This window comes from Neovison vison, chromosome 7 (genome assembly GCF_020171115.1).
Source record: "Neovison vison isolate M4711 chromosome 7, ASM_NN_V1, whole genome shotgun sequence".
Classification (NCBI taxonomy): Eukaryota; Metazoa; Chordata; class Mammalia; order Carnivora; family Mustelidae; genus Neogale; species Neogale vison.
The window spans coordinates 206,716,805-206,739,414 of record NC_058097.1 but is presented as its reverse complement, the minus strand read 5'-3'; the positions used below and the strand labels follow the sequence as shown (position 1 = coordinate 206,739,414).

Below are 22,610 nucleotides of genomic sequence, written 5' to 3'. Positions count from 1 at the left end.
GGATGTCACCGGAGTTGGCAGTGGGGAGACTTCATCTTCAGCAGTGCCTCCTGCATCCTTCTTGAGAATGAGAACCAGCCCCCTTTAGTAATCAGACATGCTTCCGTGTTATGGTGATTCTTTCAGTAGCTGTTGATAAAGAAAATACACAGTGACCAAAGGCTTCTACGGGTTTGGTAAACTTATTAATCATAATAGCATTTGTGTGTGGCTGATGTATTACCAGGTGATAACGTACAATATTTGATAAACTGAGAAATCTAGCAATATTGTATTCTTAGGCCAATCTGCTGGCCATACATAGTATACAGATGACCCAGCTCTTTATATGGCCTAACAGCCCATAGTTGGGGTGCCACGGCATGTATAAACACTTAAGTGTATGTGTGCTGTAGCACGTGAACAAAAGTTCGAAGCGAGCTCAGGCCGGAGAGGATGGTCAGGATGGGTAGACGCACCGAAAGGTCCCTGAGAAAATGGATGCCAGTGTTAGGCAGCGATTAGCTTGGGTAGCAGTCAGGGCTTAAATTGAGTATTTGCAGTTTAGTGGCTCTGGAATTCTTCAGAAGTTTAAAATTCCTTTAAAACCAGTTGTGTTAGAGAAGGTCGGACTGTGCCACTTTTGATTCTTGATACGAAGTTGCTTAGAATGAGTTGGAGTTTGATCTCAGTCGGGCCAGGTTGCGTTCCTCTGACTACCCGTGTACAAAGCAGTCACAACGAAAGTGCGCCGGAGTCTCAAGGCCTGGTAAAGTCCTTGCAGGGCTTCGTGTGTAGAGCAGCTCCTGTGGGGAGTTTACTAATGCTGATCCGAGAACTCGGGTTTTTTTAAATGTGAAAAAAAATCCATTTCTCTAACGTGTAAGTAAATGCTTTTACTGTTGAAGGAATACGAAAGTGCTCGTTTTACCCTGTCTGAGCAGCTCGGTCCTTTGGTTCGTGATTCCTTCTGTAGCGGCTGATATTCTTGTGTTGAGATAAGACTCATAATACGGTTCAGGTGTACGTTAACATCTTGACCGTCCGAGTTTTGCTGGTTATCATATCATTTTGTCCATTAGTGGGACGCTTTCATGGTTGTAGGCGACTGATGAAGCCATGAGCTAGGGAGGGCCTCTCTGGGAGCCACTCCCTCAGGCGTCAGTGTCTGTGAGCCTATGACGCACTTGTGTTAAGGAAGAACATTCCTCTTGAACGAGAAGGTGGACATCTGCGCTTGGACGCTGGGTCCATACTCTCCTGTGGCGTGAGGCTGCTCTTTGAAAAACAGATGTTATTTCCTGTGAAAAAGCTGCCTGTTTTCTGGAGGCCAGTCTCAGACCTAGTATTCGTTCTGTAGACTTGCTGTGTGTTGAGTGATTTTTATAGTGCTGTTTTGGGTGAAGGTCTCCCCATTTTAGCGCCGGTCTGGTAGTTGAAAGCTTCTTCCACCAAGGCAGGGAGCGGGGGCAGGGGGAGGGATCCTCTGAAGTTAGCTTAGATACCAGTTTTATTTGCTTCCCCCAAATAAAAAGGAGATTCTGTCCTACTTGCTGCCTTAGCCTGGCAAGGGGACTGGTGTTGGGACACAGTGAACTGAGCTGTACTGCGGGGTGGCTGGTGTCTCTGCTGGGTAAGCGGCAGGGGCAGCCCAGCTGTGTGTCCCGTTGTGAGGGTGAGGGTGGTCCCAGGTTTCCAACCACTCGGATTCTGAAAATTACCAAGATCCTAAGACACTGAGACCTTCCTTGAGAACGTCCATATAAATTACCTGGCAAGTTACCCTTGTGTTTTACATTCATCGTGGCCTTGAGTGTATAATGGGAAGAGCCTGTAGAGAACGTTTTGGCTCTAGTTCAGGCAGATCTGCTTCCTGCCGCCATGTTATTTTGATTGACCAAATTTTAATTGTAGGGTGAAATGCAACAATTGATCTTTTACATGTTTTAGATCTTAGTTAATTATACATTAATGCTTTTGTGGGAAGACATTTATGGGTTATAATTAGCCTTTTTGAAAAAGTCCCCTCATTTTGTGGGGTGAGGAGCTCCAGATTTTCTTACCACCCACAGCCGCCACCACCAGCACCCTGATTGGAGTGGGAGGTGACTTCCAGTCTGGAAATACTTGTTGGCTCTCGACAAGATCTGCGGAGGCAAGCAGGGCCCAGGTGACTCTGCTGAGGGGAGGGAGTAGGAGAATACATGTGGGAGAGTTAGATTTTGGAATAAGTAGGATCACTTGTCTGGTTTAATAAATGTATTAAAAATAAAATGTTGTTACATGAAACAGATATGCCCAAGTGGGGTTGAACTTTTTATAGAGTACTTGCCTTACTGCTACCATGCTCTTTTTCTCTGACATTACTGTTAATTAATCTGACATTACTGTTAATGTTACAATTAGCACCTGACTGTTGATTTGTTTCCCTAGGCAAGAAATTATAGAGCAGCTTCTATCAAATATTTTCCACAAGGAGAAAAATGAATCAGCCATAGTCAGTGCAATCCAGATACTGCTGACTTTGCTGGAGACGCGGCGGCCCACGTAAGCTTTTCTTTTGTCTTACAAACGCTGAGCCATTTTGTTTTGCTTTTAGGTTTCCTAGAAACTGATAAAAGTTGTTGGTTGATAAGCTTCGATCTCTTGCCCTTGAACTGCAGGTGCTGAGCATGTCTCCACCGTAAGAACTCTGACTTAGTTTCAGCCGAGGTGGGCTGTAGGGATGCGGTTGAAGATAGTGTTTGGTGAGCACCGGGCACTGGCAGTGTTTGGGTATTTGCAGTCCTTACGAGAAGTAGCTACAATAAGAGTTGTCATAACAAAATGTGTAACACGAGAGAATTGTGCTGTCCCGTTCAGGTGGCAGTTCAGGAATGCTTTCTGTCTTGTGATTCTTGTGATTCAAGTCAGCACATGCTGACTTGAGTCTTCAGATGGGCTCTTCAGGGATTTCACATGTAAGGGCCCTGCGGTTCGTGAGGCTGCTTTCAAATGGGTGGGCAGATGGCTTGCGACCTTGAAGGAAAAATTTGGGCCAAGTGTTTCAGAATCAGAAATACAGTCTGCTCTTCCCATGTATGTGCCCTGGACCAGCCAGATGATGTTGGTCATGTTACTCTTTGCAATTTATGTTCGGTGCTAATTCACTTACAGATTGTCAGAATTTTCTTATTTGTTCCCTGGAGCATGAGGGTTTGAAGAGGTGGGTATATGTGAGCGCTCCGAGAATATGTGGTTTAGAGATTAGCGTTTGTATTTTCTCACTCACTGTTAGATTTATCCAGCGAACCAGAGGGCGTGAAGAGGACAGAGGAGGCTGCCGTCAGCATATGAAAATCCCGGCCATCCAAGGTTTCTGGATGTACTTTTCATGGTGTCGTATTGGTTTCAGGCAAAGTAGTGAACACAGTCGTTCCGTTTCCCAAATTCCTGACCTCTGTTCCCCGTTTTGGTTAGTCTTTGGTCAGCGGCAATGGAAGGCAGTTTGGGAACAGTGCTTCGAAGATCTTGTACTTTGGGGATTGTGTCTGCGGTTATGACCATGTCTGCATCTTCTCTTGCAAACTCTTCTGTAAAGAATGTTACCGGTGACGTTTAAGGTATTCATCAGGTGGTGCGGGCCTGGCATCCTGCTCCCCGTGCTTCACGGCCGTTGTACCATAGAAGTTGTACCGTTGTACCAGAGAAGACAAAACAGTAAGAGAAACAGTAGAAGGACATTTCTGACCAGAAGGAACTTGTCTTCAGATCAGAAAGTGACGAAATGCTACAAGCAAGATTAAATTTAAACGGAATGGGGGGGAGGCGCTCAGATTTTAGGCTTTTCCCGATGAGATTTATGAGTCCCAAGAAGAAAGGACAGATCTTTGAAGTATCTGGATAAGAAAAAATAGGTTAACCACAAAGCAAATCAGATATCCAGGCCTCTCGTATGTGAAGCTAAATAAAGACGGAAAGCAGAGGGCAGGGACTTTGCCCTGGCGTACTGCTGCTGACTGTGGGACACGTGCGGGCAGAGCAGGCCTTCCCCGGCCTCTCTGACCTCAGCGACCTCAGCGTTCCATCTGGCTTCTGTACCGGCAAGAAATACCTGAAGCTGGACTCGACCAAAACCAAACAAAATATTAAAGAACTTAAAGGAATAATATTTATAAAAGTGGTGATAAGTGAAGTAAATAGGGTTTGAAAATTACTCATATGAATGTGAAGGTTAAATATTCAGAATGAATAATTGAATAAGTTACGTGTTGGAAAAAAACAATACATTTTAGATTATTTTAATAAAACTCAAGAAATAAGGAGATGCTATTAGCTCTTGGCCTTACACCAAGGAGCTGGGGTACTTTCATAGTTTCATTTTTCATCTTAGTGAAATTAAGGGTTCAGGTACATTTTCTATAAATGCAGAACAGTAGTAGGCTGGGCCACTCCCGGAGCTCCCTAGGGGACAAGGAGGGCAGAGACACCTGAGAGTTCTAGATGCCAGGGTAGTTTGCACACACCTATAAGCTGTTCTCGGGGAAGCGGTGGTGGGGGGGCAGGCTGAGAATACCAGAGAAAGTGTCCTTGCAAAATGGGCCTCAGGAAACAACAGCAGTCTTCAGGGGAAATGCACATGTCCCCACCATAATCCTTCCCCTGTTGCGTATGGAACGAAGCTCTTGGGCCACTAAGCAAATCCTGTGGTCATAAAGACACAGGTAAAGACCATTTGCAGTGGGAAGAGGGGATCAGGAAAAAATCCTCTAAGCCATGAGAGAGGCAGGGATACGTTCTGGGCTCCAACGATTAGAGATCCCCACTGAAGGAGGGTCAGTGAGAGTTAGGGACCCTTTAGCTGCCTAAGACAGGCTAACCCAAAACAACACATTTCCCTGTGCTGCCCCCATTCCATCAGGCCTCCAGTAACAGCAACAGTCAGCTGATGGAGGCAAGGCTAGTGCGGGGGGGTGGGGGGGAATCTTTGTCAGGCTCAGGAACAAGCCTAAAGGGCTTCCTTAGCTTCAGCTAAGAGTAAGCTAAAGTGTGATGTGGAGAGAAACTTGGCAAACCAGCCTTAACTATAAATACAAAGTAACTTGAGACGCATCTGAAGTCTGTAATACACTGAGGGGAATCAGTCCTAGCAAACCTAGCTCAGCTGTTGACCTCAGCTTGATTTTAAACCCGATGCTGAAGGTCTAGAGAGAAAGATGTGTTGGTTCCAGAAATCATGTTTACATTGGCTTATACTGCCCTACACAACTTGCTCACCTTTCAGTCAAAAACAACCAGAAAGATAAACAAGATAAAAAGAATCCCAAAAAACAATGAGTACGAGTAGTCAGTAGAAAAAGATTTAAAAATGCTGGAACTGTCTGACAGGGGAATTTAAAATAACCGATAAATATGTTAAAAGATTGCGGGGGAGAAGGGACAGTATGTAAACAGGTGGGGGCTTTCAGCAGAGTGAGGGAAGAGCATAGGAAATGCTAGAACTAGAAACCACAGCAGAAATGGACAATGCCTGTGAGCTTATTGGTGAGCATAGACTGACTTGAGGAAAGAATCTGTAATGGGACATTAGAAATTATCTACATTGAACCATGAAGAGTTAAACCAAAAACACTTGGTTTGTGGGCTACAAGGGTCTAGAAGTAATGATACACCACTGGAAAAGAGGGTGAGTGCCCAGATCTTGGTTTCTCACACCATTCTCCAGAGAAAGGAACCAGAGCTCCTTGGAGAAATGGCCATTCCTGTGATGGGGGCTAGAGGAGCCTAGAGCATCGTGTAGTACAGAAATAAGGAAGTATTAAAAACCCTACAAAACTTTGCAATGTAAGTGGCAGGGGTTATGTCAGAGGAACGCAGGAGCCGGCTGAAAGAGCTTTCATTGGCCAAAGCCAATTCACACAATCAGTGACAACAGCATAATAATTGGTGCAATAAGGTAAAGCTGTGTTGTCTTAGTACTCGAAGTACAGAATATGCACTGGTTCATACTGTTATAAATAAATGGAGGAGAAGGGGCGCCTGGGTAGCTCAGTGGGTTAAAGCCTCTGCCTTCGGCTCAGGTCATGATCTCAGGGTCCTGGGTTGGAGTCCTGCATCGGGCTCTCTGCTTGGCAGGGAGGCTGCTTCCTCCTCTCTCTCTCTGCCTGCCTCTCTGCCTACTTGTGATCTCTCTCTCTCTGTGTCAAATAAATAAATTAATTAATTAAAAAAATAATAAATGGAGGAGAAGAGACAGATGTCCCCTGGAGAAAAATTTCAAATGGTTCATGTAGATGCTTCCTTCTCGAAGGGGAAGAACTAAACTGCCCTCTTCTCCGTGTAGACCATGCGCTGTGACTTCCTTCCAAAGAGTTCTGTGTGGAAAGGTAACAAAAAGAGCAGCTTGACAGTGACTCTGGCAGACACTTCCTCAGCTGGATAATCAAAGTGACGAGCCAGCGCTAAGTGCTTTTGACAGTTTGCACTTTTTTTCACGGGGTAGTAACAATGACATCTTACCTGTGGTCTCTGCCTCAGAGACCCTGTGATCATGAGGAAAACATAAGATGAATTCCAGTGAAGGGACATTCTGCAAAACAACCTAACCAGTGAAGCCTGAGTAACTGTCACAGCCAAGAGGAGCGAAGGAGACATGACAACTAAATATAATGCGATGTCTTAGGTGGGCTCCGAAATGAAGAAAGGCCTGCAGGTGGAAACTGAGGAAATCTGAATAAAGTGGGGATTTTATGTATCACCCATGGTTTACTGTGACTTGTGTCATACTAGCGTACAATAATAATAACGGGAAACCGGGTGTGGGTTATGTGGGAATGCTGTGTACCACCTTTGCAGGTTTTCTGTCAGTCGGGAGCGGTTCTAATAGAAATGAAGAGAGCATCTGGAGAGAAGGCCGGTGAGAATGCAGAAGCCGGAGCAGCAATGGCAGCTGGGCTGACCGAGTGACCCTTGCAGAGCCTTGCCCTGGCCACATCACGGGGCACAGTCTTTTCAAATGCACATGGGACTTTTATCAGGGTAGACCAGAGTCTCAGCCATGAAACAAACCATAATGAGTTAAAATAATATACACAGTATTAATTCAGACCTTAAAATCAATAAAAAAAGATTGCTGGAATGAAGCAACACACTTTATAAATAACCCCAGGGTCGAAGAGGAAATGAAGAGAAATGAGAAAATATTTTGAACTAACTGATAATAGAAATGGGGCACATTAGGATTTGTGGAATGAAGTGAGAGTAGGAGGAGGAAAGTTCTAGCATTCAATGTTTGTATATATATATTTTAAATATTTTTATTTATTTAAGAGAGAGAGAGATCATAAGTAGGCAGAGAGGCAGACAGAAAGAGGGGGAAACAGGCTCCCCGCTGAGCAGAGGCCGATGCGGGCCTCGATCCCAGGACCCCGTGATCACGACCTGAGCCAAAGCCAGAGGCTTACCCCACTGAGCACCCAGGCACCCCATTAAATGTTAAGGAAGGAAGACAGGATTTAAGGAAGACAAAGTTTTGTGTCTGGGATCTAAGTTCCCACCTTAAGAAACTGGTGAAGAAAGCAGATGAACCCATAGCGAGCAGAAGGGAGGAATTAATCAAGATAAGAGCAGAAAGCAATCAAAGAGATTGAGATGGGAAAAATAATGCAGAAAATCAGTGAGACCTAAATGCTCTTTCTTTGAAAGGATCAATAAAATCAGTTAATCTCTAGCCAGATTAATGAAGAAAATGTAGAAAAGATACTCATTACAAATTGCAGGAATGGAGGAGAGGGCATAACTGCATTCCCACAGACATTAAAAGAATAATAAGAGGATACTGTAAATAACTCAGGTGACAATTTCAGTGATTTAGAGGGTATGGGTAGCTTCCTTAAAGGAGTAGTACTGCCAAAGCTCACTGCAGAAAGTAATAGGTAAACAGCTGTAGCAAAATTTAATTCCCATTTAAAAGCTTCCAACAAAGGAAACTCTTGGCCCAGATTGGCTTCATTGGTGAATTCCTCTGAAGATCTGAGGAACTTCAAGAACATGGAAAAGAGGGCATTCTCCAGCTCTTCTTAGGAGGCCATCATTACTTGGAAACTAGACCAAAATATTACAGGGAAGAAAACTACCACAATTCCGCAGGAGCCTAGATGCAGAATTCCTCAAGAAAGTATTAGCAAATTAGACCCGGCAATGTATTAAAAAGACAATATATCATGACCAACTGTGGTTTATCTTGGGAATGCGAGGCTCCTTCATCCTTCCCAGATCAGTTAGTGAGAATGGCCAAAATCCAGAAGATGGACACCACCAGGGGCAGGTGAGATTGTGGATTAACAGGAACACTTATTTGTGGCTGGTGGGGACGCAGAATGGTACAGCCACTATAGAAGACAGTTTAACAGCTTTTCACAAAACTAAATATAATCCAGCTCCTTGGTACTCACCGAAAGGAGTTGAAAACTGATGTTCACACAAAAACCTGCACATGGGTGTTTATGGCAGTTTTATTCACACTTGTCAAAACTTGGAAGCAACCAAGATATCCTTCAGTAGGTGAGTAGGTAAATAAATCGTGGTATATCCAAACAAATATTACCCAGTGCCAAAAAGAATGAGCTGTCAAGCCTTCAAAAGACACGAAAGAACCTTGAATGTAGATTACTAAGGGAAAGAAGCCAGTGCAAAGACTACAAACTATATGATTCCAAATACATGACTTTCAGGATAACGGAGAACTGTGGGGACCATGAAAAGATGAGGGGTTGGCAGTGGGGAGATGAAAAGGCCAAGCATAGAGGACTTTTAGGGCCGTGAAAATAGTATGATGCCACAGTGATGGGTACGTGTCGTCATACATTTGTGTAAATCCCTGGAATGTTCAACACCAAGAATGAACCGTGATGGTTGACAGTAGACTTAGGGTGATTATGTTGCGTCGTTGGTGGGTTCAGTGATTGAAACAGACCGCTCTGGGGGTAAGGTAGGGAGTGTTGGTAATGGGGGAGGCTGTGCGCATGTGGGGACAATCTCTGTACCTTCCCCTCCACTTTACTGTGAACTTAAAACTGCTCTGTAAAAATAAAGTCTCCGTGAAAAAAATCAGTCCATGTAACTCATATTAACAGATTAAAGAGGAAAGACCAGTCATTTCAGTAAATTCCTTCATAATGAAAACCTCTTAGTAAATTAGTAATGGATGGGATCTTAGAAATTGATAAGGCTTCCGTTAAAAACAAGTCCATAGTTGATAGCGTTCTTAATGATTGGAGACTGAAATGATAAAATCAAGAAACATGGCAAGGATCTTCACCATTGCCAGTCCCAGCCCGCATAGTAAGGCAGGAAAGGAAGACAGAAAACTGAATCTGTTTGCAGAGGTCAGGATTGTCTTCATAGAAAATTCTAAAAAATACACAAAAAAAACTCGTAGAACTAACAAGTAAATATAGCAAAATTATAAGATGTAATAAGGTCAGTATTCCAAAATGAGTTGTATTTCTTTATAATAGCAACAAACAACTGGAATTTGGAATTTTTATGAAATACTGTTTACTGTAGCACAGAGAAAACAAAACAGCTGGTTGTACATCTGTTTACACATACACTGCTCAGTATCGGTGGGCTGGAAGAGCGCCTGGTAAATGGAGAGAGCTGCTGCGTTCATGGGTTAGTAAGTTCAGTATTGGTGGGAGGCCACTTCTCCCCAGGCTGATCTGGAGTGTCCGTATAATACCAGTCCAAATCATAGCAGGAGTTTGCTAATTTCTGTAGAAATTAGCAAGCTCATTCTAAAACTTACATGGAAATTCAAAGGAAATACAGTAGCCAGAATAGTTTTGAAAGAGAAAAGCAGAATTGGAGTGCTGGCACTCTCTGATCTAAGGCTGCGGTAGTCGGGACCGAACGAAAGGATAGACACACAGATCACCCAACAAAACAGTCCAGGAGCAGGCCCTCACGGTATGTGGTCAGTTGGTTTTCGACAGAGATGTGGAGGCAGTTCATTGTAGAGCTGCCTTTTCCACACATGGTGCTAGAACATCATCTGCAGAAAAAAGGGTGAGGGGCCTCAGTGTATGCCTTGCCCTTTACGCAGAAGCTACTTCAAAATGAATCCTAGGGCTAAATGTAAATCCCAGAACTATGATGTTTTAGGAGAAGGTAGAAGAAGGTCCATGGCCTACGTTAGGCAGAGATTTTGTAGATGTTTATCACCAAAGCCCGACCCATAAAAGAAAAGCTGATAACGTGGATTCCATAAAATGCTCTTTAAAAAAAAAAAATCATTTATTTATCTCAGAATGAGAGAGAGAGAAAGCGCTCGAGCAAGCGTGTGCACACAGAGCTGCAGGCAGAGGCAGAGAGAGAAGCAGGCTCCCGACTGAGCAAGGAGCCCGACGCGGGACTCGATCCAGGACCTTAGGATCATGACCTGAGCTGAAGGCAGCGGCTTAACTGACTGAGCCACCCAGGCGTCCCCATCAAATGCTCTTTGAGAGACTCTGTTGTGGGGCGCCTGGGCGGCTCAGTTGAGCATCCGGCTCTTGATTTCGGCTCTGGCTGTGGTCTCAGGATCCAGGGATTAAGCCCTGTGTCCTCCAGCTCTGTGCTCAGTGCGGAGTCTGCTTGAAGATTTCTCTCCCTCTGGCCCTCCTCGTGCTGGAACTCTCTTGTTCACTCTCACACACACACTTTCTAAAATAAATAAATCTTTAAAAAAAAAAAAAAAAAAACTTGTGAAAGGAAAAGGAGCCACAGACTGTCAGAGAATATTTCCAACTCATGTGTCTGGGAAAGGACTTAAGAACACTCAAAACTTTAATAACAAGGAAAACAGCCCAGTTTTTAAGGTCAAAAGATTTGAGCACTTAATGAGTAAAATGTATTTGTGTAGCAGATACACACATGACAAATGGCTGTCATTTGTCATTATTGAACTTCAAGTTAAAACCCCATTGAAATGCTGTGCTGCACCTTTTGAACTTGTATTTCTTTCCTGCGGCCGCTGTAACAAATCACCACAGACCGTGGCTTAAAGCAGCAGAAGTTACTCTGTCTCTGTGAATGCTGAGGGTCCAAGATCAGGCTGTGAGCTGTGCCGCCTGTGTCCGGGGACACTAGCGGGCGTTCATCCTCGGCCTCTTCCAGCTTCAGTGGCTGTTGGCATTTTTTGACTTGCGGCCACCTCTCTCCATCTTTACATCGCCTTCTGTCCATGTGTCTGTCTCTCCTCTCTTTGGAGGACATTTGGGATGTCATTTAGGGGCCATCTGGATAATCTGGGATAATCTCATCTCAAGATCCTTAATTAATTACATCTTCAGTCAAGGTAACATTCGCAAGCTCTAGGGATTAGTGTAGACATCTTTGGCGGGGCAGGGGCACCGTTCTGCCCACTGCACAACCAAGCCAAACAAGCCAGACAGGGAGTACTCAGTGCTAGGGACTGCGGAGAACGGCTGGAGGTCTCGCACGTTCCTGTTGGGGACGGAGAGTCCTAGGACCGCTTTCTCAAAGCGTTCCGCAATTCTTACCGTGTTCCGTAGCCGTTCATTGTATTACCCAGTGGTCTCTTAGGTATTGTCACAAGGAAAACGTATCCCTCAAGACTGTGAGTGAATGTTTATGTCCCCTTTTCCATAATCACACAAAACTGTAAACAGCCCAGAGTGTCCTTAAACTGGTAACCGGATGAAGAGGCTGTGGCACCTTCAGCTGCGAAAAGGAGCGCGCTCTGATACGGAAAACATTCAGCATTTCTCGTGCCTTTCCACATGTAACGCAGTCGGAATTGAACATAGTTCTGCTTGGAAACATCAACATGGTTTTTGTTTGGGAGTCGGTGAACTCTTACACACATCTGGAGGAGTGAAGGTGTGAGGGCAGCCAGGAGATGCCGAGCGTCCCGGTGATTAAGCGGCCTCCTGTGCGTCACCCATGCGTCACTGTGGGAACGACCGTGGCGGTGAGGCAGCAGTGTGAGTCTCGTTCCGCACTGCGGACACGGGCTAGCGCCCGAGTCAGAGCTGGTGTAGAAAATGATGCTCACGAAGTATTTATTAAATGAACAAATAAAGTTTATATGAGTGCTTAAGGAATTCTAGTATATGGTTTTGTATGCTTTTTCACATAAGGCGGGAAATGCGGATTTTTTATAAATGCGGTTTAGAAGGTGTCTCATCATTTGAGAAGTACCATATCTGTACCTGTTTTGTGTGAAAAATAAGTTCCAGGTGAATTAAAATACTAGAGGAAAAGTGTATAAATACTCTTAGAATTAATGGGCTTGTAAGGAACTTCTGAGCATGCCTCCCTGGATAGAAACTATGATAAAAGCTGTATTGGGCCACATCAGTTATTTTCTAAAACCCCTGAACATTAAAAAACACCAAAGCAAAAGTTCTTTCCATTCCCCTTTTCCATTCCATTGAATTTCTGAATGCTGTTACGTGCAGCTCTGAGTTAGAAGCGGTCTACACGTGTGGAATGCTTTCAGAAAGGGTCCTAATAGCTGCTCTCCAGCTTTGCGTGAGTGCACCCCTCCACAGTGGGCCCGAGAGAGACCGTGTAGACGCTCCCGGTGTCCTTAGGGGGAACGCACAGCTGGTGAGTAGGGATCCAGGGCCGGGGCTCTGCCGCTGCGTCCTGGGCTACTGGTTTGCCCTGATTCCCAGCTGACAAGCCACACCCACATTCTTAGGACCTCCCCCCCCTTAGGTCCTTCCTCCTCCCACTTCAAGACCCTGTGGCGCATGTGGTCATTAAGGCCCATTGGGATTGCGCGTCTCATTGTACTTGTAATGGGTTCTCCTGTCAGGAGTAGATTAAAATGAGTGCAGAGTGAGCTTTATGTGGCAGGGTGATTTATGCTTTTTAAATAGGAAACAGTGTTGGTTATCCAAGGAAAACTGTATGGAACAGATACAGGCTTGTTGACTATCAGCATCCCAAATAGCACACAGTGTGGTATGCCCTCCAGTTCAGGGATCTGATCCCTTTTGCTTTCCACGTTTCCTGGTAGAGACCTACTGTTAGTATCATAGGTATAAAGAGCTTAGAAGTTTGGGAGGATGGGAAGGAATCAAATGTAACTTCTCCCCTGACTCTGTAGGCCTGTGGGTCGCAGGTCCTGTGGCTGCTGCCCAGCAAGCTTGTGTTACACCCTCTTCCTGTCGCTCCAGAAATGTTGATCTAATCATATTTATGTAGCTTGTATGGATCTGCCTACATGCTGATAGGGAACACCTTAATTTGTTATGAAATTATAATAAAATTAACTTGCTTTGTTTTAAGATTTGAAGGCCATATAGAGATCTGCCCACCAGGCATGAGTCATTCGGCTTGTTCAGTCAACAAGAGTGTTCTGGAAGCTATCCGAGGAAGACTTGGATCTTTTCACGAACTCCTGCTTGAGCCACCCAAGGTAGGGCAGCTACCTTAAGCATGGCCGGGTCATGGCTGGCCAGGTCAGTAATTTGGTTCACACACTTGTTAGAAGTAGATGACCTTGTGGGGAATGGAACTGGTGGTGACCACCAGCATGTACAGAGCAGCCCTTCCAGCTGTTACTGCTTTCGAGCTAGTTTTTAATTGGCTTTTATCTGATGTAGTGTCCGTATTGATGAATGGAGTAGAATTAAAAATAAGCAAAGTATTTATTTAGGAAACAAAGCTTTTCTTTCTTTCTATAAATTCTGGGTACTTTTACGCCGGTAAAATAAACAGTCCTCATACTGTGTTGTTTTCACTTTTGAGTTTAAGTTAATCTTTTGGGAACTGATCTTTGAGACTGACTTGCCTTATTCAGAGTTGGAGGGTGGGTCAGTCTGATGGACAGATACCTTGTTGAAGGACTAGTCGGCGGAGCGTGCCTCGGAGTGCTGGTGTTTCCTTGGGGAGCACCGGCTTGCTAATCTGCAGCGACTTTCTTTAGGGAGCCTGCCGAGAGCGCGGGTGGCAGGCCCCATGAGCAGCACTGTCCACAGGCCCCAAGTGCTAACCGCTGCTGCTCCCCAGCCCCCGGGGGCGGTGCGGAGATTGAGGTCAGGGTCAGGAGCTCTTCCTGTTAGACTCTGTGGAAGTCTCAGGTCCGTGAGGGGTCCCCTGCTGGCACCAGTTCTGACATTTCCCTTTTTCCTCCTGCCCTGGGTCATCGCCAGCAGTGGCCGCCAGCTGCTGTAGTACCTGTCTCTGAGGCATCTCCTCTGCAGGGTGTTGGGAATTTAAGATCGTAGTTTTTCCCTTCTATGTGAGGTGCTTTCTATGTAGTTTAGCGTTTGTGGAGGGGGAACACAGAATCATTTGTGTCCTTGATGCAGAGAGTCGAGTTCAGCTTCCAGATGATCTCTTCAGACGGCTGATGCCGCCAGTGTCCTGTTGTCTTGTCTGTTCAGCCGGTGCCGGGTGCGGGCCAGAGCGCTTGGCGTTCACGCTCGGGTTCGGTGCCTCTGCCGGTGGGTAATGGTTGTGGTCAGTGGCGTCCTTCCTGGCAGACATGAGAAGCGGCGTGGGAGAGTAAGGAAAGAAAAGGATTTCTTTAGGAGAAGCGGAGAGAGTATCGCAGGTGGCAGCTAGAGGTGGGAGAAGGAGGCAGGGGAGAAGGGACGTGTGAGGAGGCTCTCCAGCCGGTGTCTCGGTCTTTCTGGGCAGACAAAAGGCAGCACGCAGTGTGGATCCTTACACGGTGTTTTTGGTCCTGAGTCAAAAGCAAGGCAGTTTCTCGTTTGGGCTTCCTCTCTCTTACTGCCGGGAGTCTGTGAGTTCAGTTCGTGTGTGGTTTTACTACGTGGCGTGTACGAGTAGATTCCTGAAGCTTGCTCACGCGTCTCTTCGTCGGAGCTGCCTTGCAGGAGTCCAAGTGAGAACCTTCCGAATCCATTCGGCCTTGAGAGGAGCGGGCAGAGGAATCAGGAAAAGGGCAGCGTTGATGCTGGGTTAGAATTCCCCACCCTTTCCTGTCACACCTGTGAGATTCTCAAGTGTCCTGGGTCTGTCTTCTGTGACCAAAGTATAGAGATTCCCTTTTATGGCCAATAACAGGTCGGAAGTTGATCGAGCGTCAGCGCTGTGATCCAGAAGCAACTTCTGAGTTTGCATTTTTCTCATAGATTGTGCGAAGATTGCAGACCGCGTTCCCGAACCACTTTAACTTGTCTGTATGCAGAGTTTCTGGTCGGGTTTGGAGTATTGATTGCACTTTCACCCCCACAAACTTCTGCAGCTTTTTGCTTTTTTCCTGTGGCATTTGGAATGTTGAAGCGGGGGACACCGGATTTCCTGTGGAATTTCTAGTCCAGGGGAATTACTTGATCCCCCCTCCCTTGGTTATTTCATCATATTTTGAAGATCTCAAAATCAGCTTTGGCTTTTCCTTCAGATGTGGACCTCAGGCCACGCGGTCTGCAGGGTCCGTGTGCCTAGTGTTTCGAATTAGCATCCCCTCCCCTCCCCCTCTTGTTTGTTTACCGAATTGGATTTAATCGGAAAGCTGCTTCTTCCTCAGAAAAGCGTGATGAAGACCACGTGGGGTGTGCTGGACCCTCCGGTGGGGAACACCCGGTTGAATGTGATCAGGTTGATCTCCAGCCTCCTTCAGACAAACACCAGCAGCATCAACGAGGACCTCATGGAGCTGAATAGCATTGGGGTCATATTGGTAAGGTTGCACCTGAAAGATAATTTGCCCATGATGGTTTATGGATATACAGTGCGTTAGAACCTCACAAATTGGCACTATTTGTCCGAGACTCTTCTTGTTCTGAGCATGAATGGTCTTTTATACGGTTCTTGTCTGGAGTTCATGGTCAGTTTCTAATGCTCTTGAGTTTTCAGTATTTGTAAGCGCTTTGTGTAAAGAAGTGCAACAGAAGATTTCAGAGATGACTCAGATGTAGACTTCTCCCCCAAGCAGCGCCGCCTGGCTCTGGTGATTGAGTGTAGTCCCCTTCCCCAGGGGATTGTGTCAGCGATAAATGACTGCTGGTGACAGCATCGTTCTCTTGTCCTAATTAGCAAAGGGACAAGTGTTTATCGTCTTTGTACTGACACAGATCTGTATAACGTATCAGTATGTGGTCTTTCGATTTGAGTTCAGATTCTTCCTTAACACACACAGCTATTAGACTGCTTGTTAGTGGAGGCAGAAACGGAGAGCTCAGGAATTACCTGGATTTCCCTCACCCCCGAGTTTCCCAGTTCCCAGGTGTGTGCTTAGAATCCACAGACTTAGCCCTGGTAGCTGCGCTTGCTTTGTCTGTCCTGCCACCTGCCAGCGCAGAAGACACAAGGGCTAACGCTTAGCAGGTGTCGTGAGACAGCTGGCCAAAGTGTACATTGGGGGGAGTTTGGGCTGTTTGCACACTACACAGAAGACATGGTAATGTGCATTTATACACCTCTCTTGGCTGATGCGGGCTGTAGATGCCTGTGTGAGAGAGAGGATCTGTTTTTTGCAGATCATGGCCACAGAGGGGACATACTCTGTGACTGGTAAGTGGTGGAGCCAAGATTTGAATTCACAGTCAGTTTCCAACGAGTGCTTGTTTTATCAACCAGACCGTGTGCCACTGGGTATCATTAGATGCTTGTAGTTAGATTTCAGCTTTGGGTTAAATGATGGCAGTATAGGGATAGAGAACAGGAACGTGTTGGAGCGAGACAAAACATTTAAGGACACAGTCTCTTTGGTGAACTTAACTGCTACCCCTGGGGACATAGTTTTTGCCCTGCCCTCTGACTGGTGTATAAAACTGGAGGCGTACAACTTTCTTCCCCTGTCCCTGAAGTCATCGATTAGTAGCCTCTAATCTTGCTGATAGTAAGTGTGCAACTATTGTTAATTCATTCTGTTGTTAATCTTTAGAACTACTTTTGAGTGACAGCAAATTTGACAAAACTGCTAAATGGGTCATTAATCATTTCCTTTTTATTTTGAGTTTAGATAAGCAGACTCAGAGAATGTCCTGAATATATACTTGTTGCAGTTTGTGCTGTTAGAAATTGTCTTTCCTTTTTGTGGTACTGTCAGCTTTTCGAGCAATCTGGAAAACCCGTGTACTTTGAGGAGGTCCACATGACACCCTTCTCAGACCTGTCTTCTCTTGCTCCGTTCACTGATAGTTCCATGAGTTCCAAAGGCCTGAGTGGTTAGAACCAAGTGCTTATTCACACTCAGGGTGTGCGTACCTTGAGGAGACTGTCTTTCTGTCTATCTCCCACATTGCACCTAACCCCACGTCTTCCACACGTTTGTTGAGTCCAAACAAAACTCAGAAATTTCTTCAAAAAGTATTGGAAGTTAACTAAACTTAATACCTTTTATTATGGAAAATGTAGAAAAATACTATCTCTTTGAGGAACTAACTTGTCTTCCCTTGTTCATTGTTTTCTCGTGGATTCTGTGCAAATGCTGGCATGTTGAAAGAGCAGATGTCGTGCTATTGAGTCTGTGTGGTAGCTTTCCAGACCCCCTTTAAAGTAAACTTGTGTTCCTTTTAATGAGTCCTATTGGACTAAGAACATACCATGTTTATTTTATTAAACCACTGTTTGGGAAAGGTATTAGAGTAATGGCTTTAAACATTGAGGTAACTGAATAAAAGAAAGCGTTGTTTTTCTTTTTTGTAGGACATGTTCTTCAAGTACACGTGGAATAACTTCTTACACACACAAGTGGAAATCTGTATTGCACTGATCCTTGCAAGCCCTTTTGAAAATACAGAAAATAGCACAATTACTGATCAGGACTCCACTGGAGACAATTTGTTACTGAAACACGTAAGCTTCCCGGGGTCTCTTTTCTGTTGCTCCTGGTCATAGCGTTTTCCCACTCGAGTGGTGTGGAATGAATCGGAGTTCAAGGTCAGGGAGTTTAACTCCTGTATTCGTCTCACTGGTGGCCCCTGATTCTGTGAGTCATCTCCTGGACAAACAGCCATTAGATGAACTTTCAGGAAAAACGTCTAAGTGGTCTCCTTATTTGCTAAAAACAGTCGACTTGAAGATCTAGAAATCTTCTGGAGATTGAAAGAACTGTAAAAATTGAACGACTACAGAAAGCGTTTGAAGAGTTGTTCGGCGTGCCAGTTTTAGTTTGTGGGCTGAGCACAGGACAGGAGCGTGGCAGAGGCGGGCTTCGTGCCGTGCTGAGCCTCTTCTGTGGGTCTGTTTCCTTTTGTTAAATACGAGGGGTTTTCACTGAGTCAGCCTTCTCATTTCTCCTTGCTCCCAAGTTGTGTGATTGTGTGCGCTTCCCTAGCTCACGCTGGCTTCCTGCCAAACCTGGGAGCCGGGAGAGGCTAGTGCCTGGAGTAGCAGGCGGAAGGGAAGGAGCACTGACGCCGTGCGCATCTCCAGGGCATTGCGCGGCACTGGGGTTCGCCCAGAGCGCAGCGAGGGCCGGGCCTGCCGGAGCAGGCGCCGCTCCCGGTCCCGAAGGACGAGGGTTGCTCAGATTCCTAGACAGAGACCGGCCAGACTGGCCACGGCCTCATCTTCTTGATTCCTTTTTGTATTTTGCTCAGGCTCTGTATTTCTGAGCTCACTTTTTACGGCTAATAAAACCTGGCTTCGCTTTAGGTCCGCTGCTCACCTGGGGCGGTGTTTGCAGTGTTGCTTCCCAGGCCATGCTGTGGTAGGTGCGGGTCCGGTCTCTGGTCCCTGTAGTGTCCTGGCGGCCTTGAGTACATTTATTAGCATGCTGCGTATGCTAAAACCAGCAATTCGCAGCTAGATTTAGCTTGCTGGGTAATACACGCCACTGTTCTGTTCAAATAGAGTTCTGTCGCAGTTTAAAATTTTGCCACTTTGACACTTGTATATATGTTAACTGGAATATTCCTTTTTATTCAGCTTTTTCAAAAATGTCAGCTAATAGAACGGATACTGGATGCCTGGGAAATGAATGAGAAGAAACAGTAAGTAAATTGTTCTCCCATAGAAAATCCAGTGTGATTTTTTTTAATTTGAAGAAAAGATCTGCCTTGCCTTAGAGAACAGAGAAAATAATTAACGTGGTACCAGCCCACTTTATAGTTACAAATGGTTGTCTTGGGACTTCCAGATTATTTATCATAGCAGATCTTTTTCTGACTATTTTGAGAGTGCCTTGTCTTTCTGCCTCTCTACAGGGGAACCCAGGGGCTGGCTGCCTTTGAAACTTCTGGTCCTTTTTGAATAGCTGTATTTCTGGCAGGAACACTACAGAGGCTAAAGGCAAGAGTCATAAAGCCATAGTCCTCTGTGTGGATGCTTTAACTTAGCAGGTTCGTCCTGCTTACCCCATGGACTCACTGTAGACAGAGTCACTTCATGCATGGGAGGAGGGGGTGGGAAGTTGGCCTGGTAATTTTTGTTTAGAAAATTTCCGTTTGCTAGGACACCTGGGTGGCTCAGTCGGTGAAGTGTCTGCCCTCAGCTCAGGTCATGACGCCGGGGTCCTGGGATCGAGCCCCACGTCAGGATTCCTGCTCAGCAGGAAGCCTGCTTCTCCCTCTGCCTCTGTTGTTCCCCCTGCTTGTGCTTTCTCTCTCTCTCCGGCTCTCTCTCAGATAAATAAATAAATAAACGCTTTTTAAAAAGGGGGGGGAATTGCCATTAGCTGATTGGCAAGATTACTTGAGTATTGATACGGGTAATTAGTTTTCCAAATGGATCTTTTCCTCTCGTGTGCCCTGGGGGCCTTTATAGCAGCCCGTAGACTCTGAGGTGGGTGGCACAGTGTGTGTTTGGGGACCACGCTCAGGACACGCTTCTTGCGTTTGTTTTGTAAGTCGGGTTTACCGAGGTGCAGTTCTCGAGGTGGAAGCTCACCCTTCTGTGCGCGTTTCTAGGCGCTCGGGCGAACGCGTGCAGTAGTGTAAGCACTGTGGTGCGGCTGAGTGTCTCTTCGGCCCAAAAGCTCATCTCCTATGCCTTCGTAACTGAGCCTGTGCCGGGAGTTTGCTTGTTCCGACTTCTCCTGTGGCCGCTGGAAGGGCTAGGAGCTAAAGGGAGGCGTCAGCTTTATTAGCCTGTGGTAGGTTCGGTCTTTACAGAGTGCCTGCTGGCACCGACGGGATCCCCCCGACTCTGGGCGACCTGCGTTAGTGCCAGTGTGGCCGGGGCTCATCGCACAGGACTTCGGATGCATTCTTCCAAATGGAGCTCCCTTGGGGGTGCTGTGTGTGGCCAGACCATCATCTCTGGTTTTGTGTTTGACCCCATGTTCACCCCTTCGTGCCCTCCCTGACCTCCCTTGCTCTCCGTATGCTCCTTTTCCCCTCAGCTCCATCCTCCGGAGGCTTGACTATTAACAGACCCCCGGGTTGGGAGGGGGAGGGTCCTGAAAGAGTTTTTCTAACATTTCCTTGTCCCAGAAACCTAAAGGACGTCAAGAGCCTTGGGGCAAAACCCTGGCAGGTGGGCCTTCGTTTTCACTTGTGGGAGCACGGGCGCAGCATCTGACCGAGAAATTGCCTGCCAGGAACGCAGGGGGCCTGAGACCTTGTGAAACCAGAGGAGGTTCTTAGCAGCTCTGTTGAGATCAGTTCTGTGTCTCTGATCCTTAGCTGTCCCCAGACCTTCTAAGATTATTAGTAGATATTCTGTTTTTCAGAAAAACAGAATAGGCTTGAAGGCAAGCCTTCAAGCATAGTACAGCTTTTTTAGCGGTTCCTGAAAGATTGTCCCTTTAAACAGAAATCTCTTCAATTTGTTCCCTCCTGTCTGCTAAGCAAAGTCTTTTTGGGTCAAGTAGAGAATTCACAGCAATGTGAACGGTTGTCTAAAGAGGTGGGTTTGGAGGGTGCCTGGGGCGCAGTTCATTGAGCATTTGACTCAGTTTCCGCTCAGGTCATGATCTCGGGATCATGGGATCGAACCCTCGGTCAGACTCCACAGTCAGTGCAGAGTCTGCATTGGGCTCTCCTTCTCCTCCCATCTCTCCTACGCCCCCCGCCCAATAAATAAATCTTAAAAAAATAAAATGAATGGTTAGACTTGGGGCACTTGAGTGGCTCAATCAGTTAAATGTACTGCTCTTGGTTCCAGCTCAGGTCATGATCTCGGGGCTGGGAAATCAGGTCTCCGTGCTAGGTGTGGAGACTGTTTGAGATTCTTTCTCTCCCGCTGCCCCTCTGCCCCCTAATAAAGAGAAAGAGAAAGAGAGGGAGAGACATTGGTGGGTGGATTTAGTAAAGATGGGTCCTGGTCAGGAAGGGTAAACCCTAAATGGGGGGAAAGGGGTGGGGAGTAATTGATGTATAGACGTTCCAGGTGCGGTGCGGGCCCAAGACCAGCTGAGGACCACTCGCCTCACCTTGGCCAAATCTCAAAACCAGCCATTATTTTAACTTGAGAAATGCCACTGGTAGGCTCTGTTAATTGAACTGAGATTATGAAGATTTGATATCTTTTAGCAAAATTCTCACTTTACGTTCCTGCAGTCTTTTTAAATTCTGAAAAATAGTTCCATAAAAAGATAACAAAGGAAATCGGGGCACCTGGGTGGCTTAGGGGGTTAAGCCTCTGCCTTTGGCTCAGGTCATGATCTCAGGGTCCTGGCTCCCCTCCCCCCCCCCGCCCCGTCCTGCCTACTTGTGATCTCTGTCAAATAAATAAATAAAATCTTAAAAACAAAAAGATACAAAGGAAAGTCGCAAAAACATTAGGCATCAGTGAATGCTTGGGCTGTTTTTTAAAGGTAAGATATAATTGAAGATTAATGATGGGTTCGTATGTGGAATAAACCTCGCCCAGCGTGGCCACCATGTCATCCCGGAGCAGAGCATTTCCGCTGCTCCCAGCCCTGCCCGACCAGATGACTCCGGCTCCTCCTTTTCTCTCCATTCTCATCTTTAGGGCCTCCGTTTTTAGAATGATTGCTGCCGCCCACTGTATTTACTAAGCTGCTTCATGACCCGTGTGATCGGGAGTCTGACTCTGTCCTATCCCCACACCAGGGCCGAGGGAGGCCGCCGGCACGGCTACATGGGCCACCTGACGAGGATAGCCAACTGCATCGTGCACAGCACTGAGAAGGGCCCCAACAGTGCGTTAGTCCAGCAGCTGCTCAAAGGTGTGTGTGCGTCGTGAAAGTTGGTTGTATTTCTGTTGGATTGGGATAAGGATTTAAGGGTAAAGTGGAAGTATTTATGGTGTTTTTAATAGCAGTCTGTGGAGTTTCTTTATACTTTGCAAATTATCTGAAGGTCTGAATGAAGTTCTTGAGAGTGTGTTTGAACAGTGTAGGTCTCTGCTGTCATGCCTGCAGTCCTTTTAGTGAGTATCGGCAGGCTTGGCCGCACTGCCCTCTCACACCCGAGGAGCCTGCTTCTGTGCACTGCTCGGGTGTGCACGGGGTCCCTGCGGCCTGGCCGTCGACTCACTTGAGCTGTGGTCATGCACGCTTTTTATTTTCTTTTGAAAGGCCCTACGTAGCCTGTGCATTGAGTGCCTTTAGCTGGGATGTGAACACACAGATCCGCATGTCTGCCGGCTCTCTCCCACTGAGGCGAGGGATGGTGGACACTGAAGGATGGTTTCGGTCCCAGCGTTGACATGTCAATTGCAGGTGCCTCTCACGTGCGCCCAGGCTGGGAGTCTCTCTAAACCGAGAGCCCTGGGAGCTCCGTGGACTCCAGGACGTGGGCCAGGCCTGTGACTTG

The 22,610-nt window shown here is 46.3% G+C and overlaps 1 protein-coding gene across 13 annotated transcripts in view; it reads left to right on the top strand.

Annotated features, from left to right (window-relative positions):
• The window catches only part of PPP6R3 (protein phosphatase 6 regulatory subunit 3), a 141,962-nt gene that overhangs the window by 82,828 nt on the left and 36,524 nt on the right, over positions 1–22,610 (top strand). For all 13 annotated transcript variants that reach the window (XM_044260033.1, XM_044260043.1, XM_044260038.1 and 10 more), the window contains exons 8-13: positions 2,413–2,526; positions 13,261–13,390; positions 15,470–15,622; positions 17,593–17,742; positions 18,817–18,881; positions 21,906–22,021. In XM_044260033.1, coding sequence (XP_044115968.1) covers positions 2,413–2,526; positions 13,261–13,390; positions 15,470–15,622; positions 17,593–17,742; positions 18,817–18,881; positions 21,906–22,021 — 728 coding nt within the window. The remainder of the gene's footprint in view (positions 1–2,412; positions 2,527–13,260; positions 13,391–15,469; positions 15,623–17,592; positions 17,743–18,816; positions 18,882–21,905; positions 22,022–22,610) is intronic.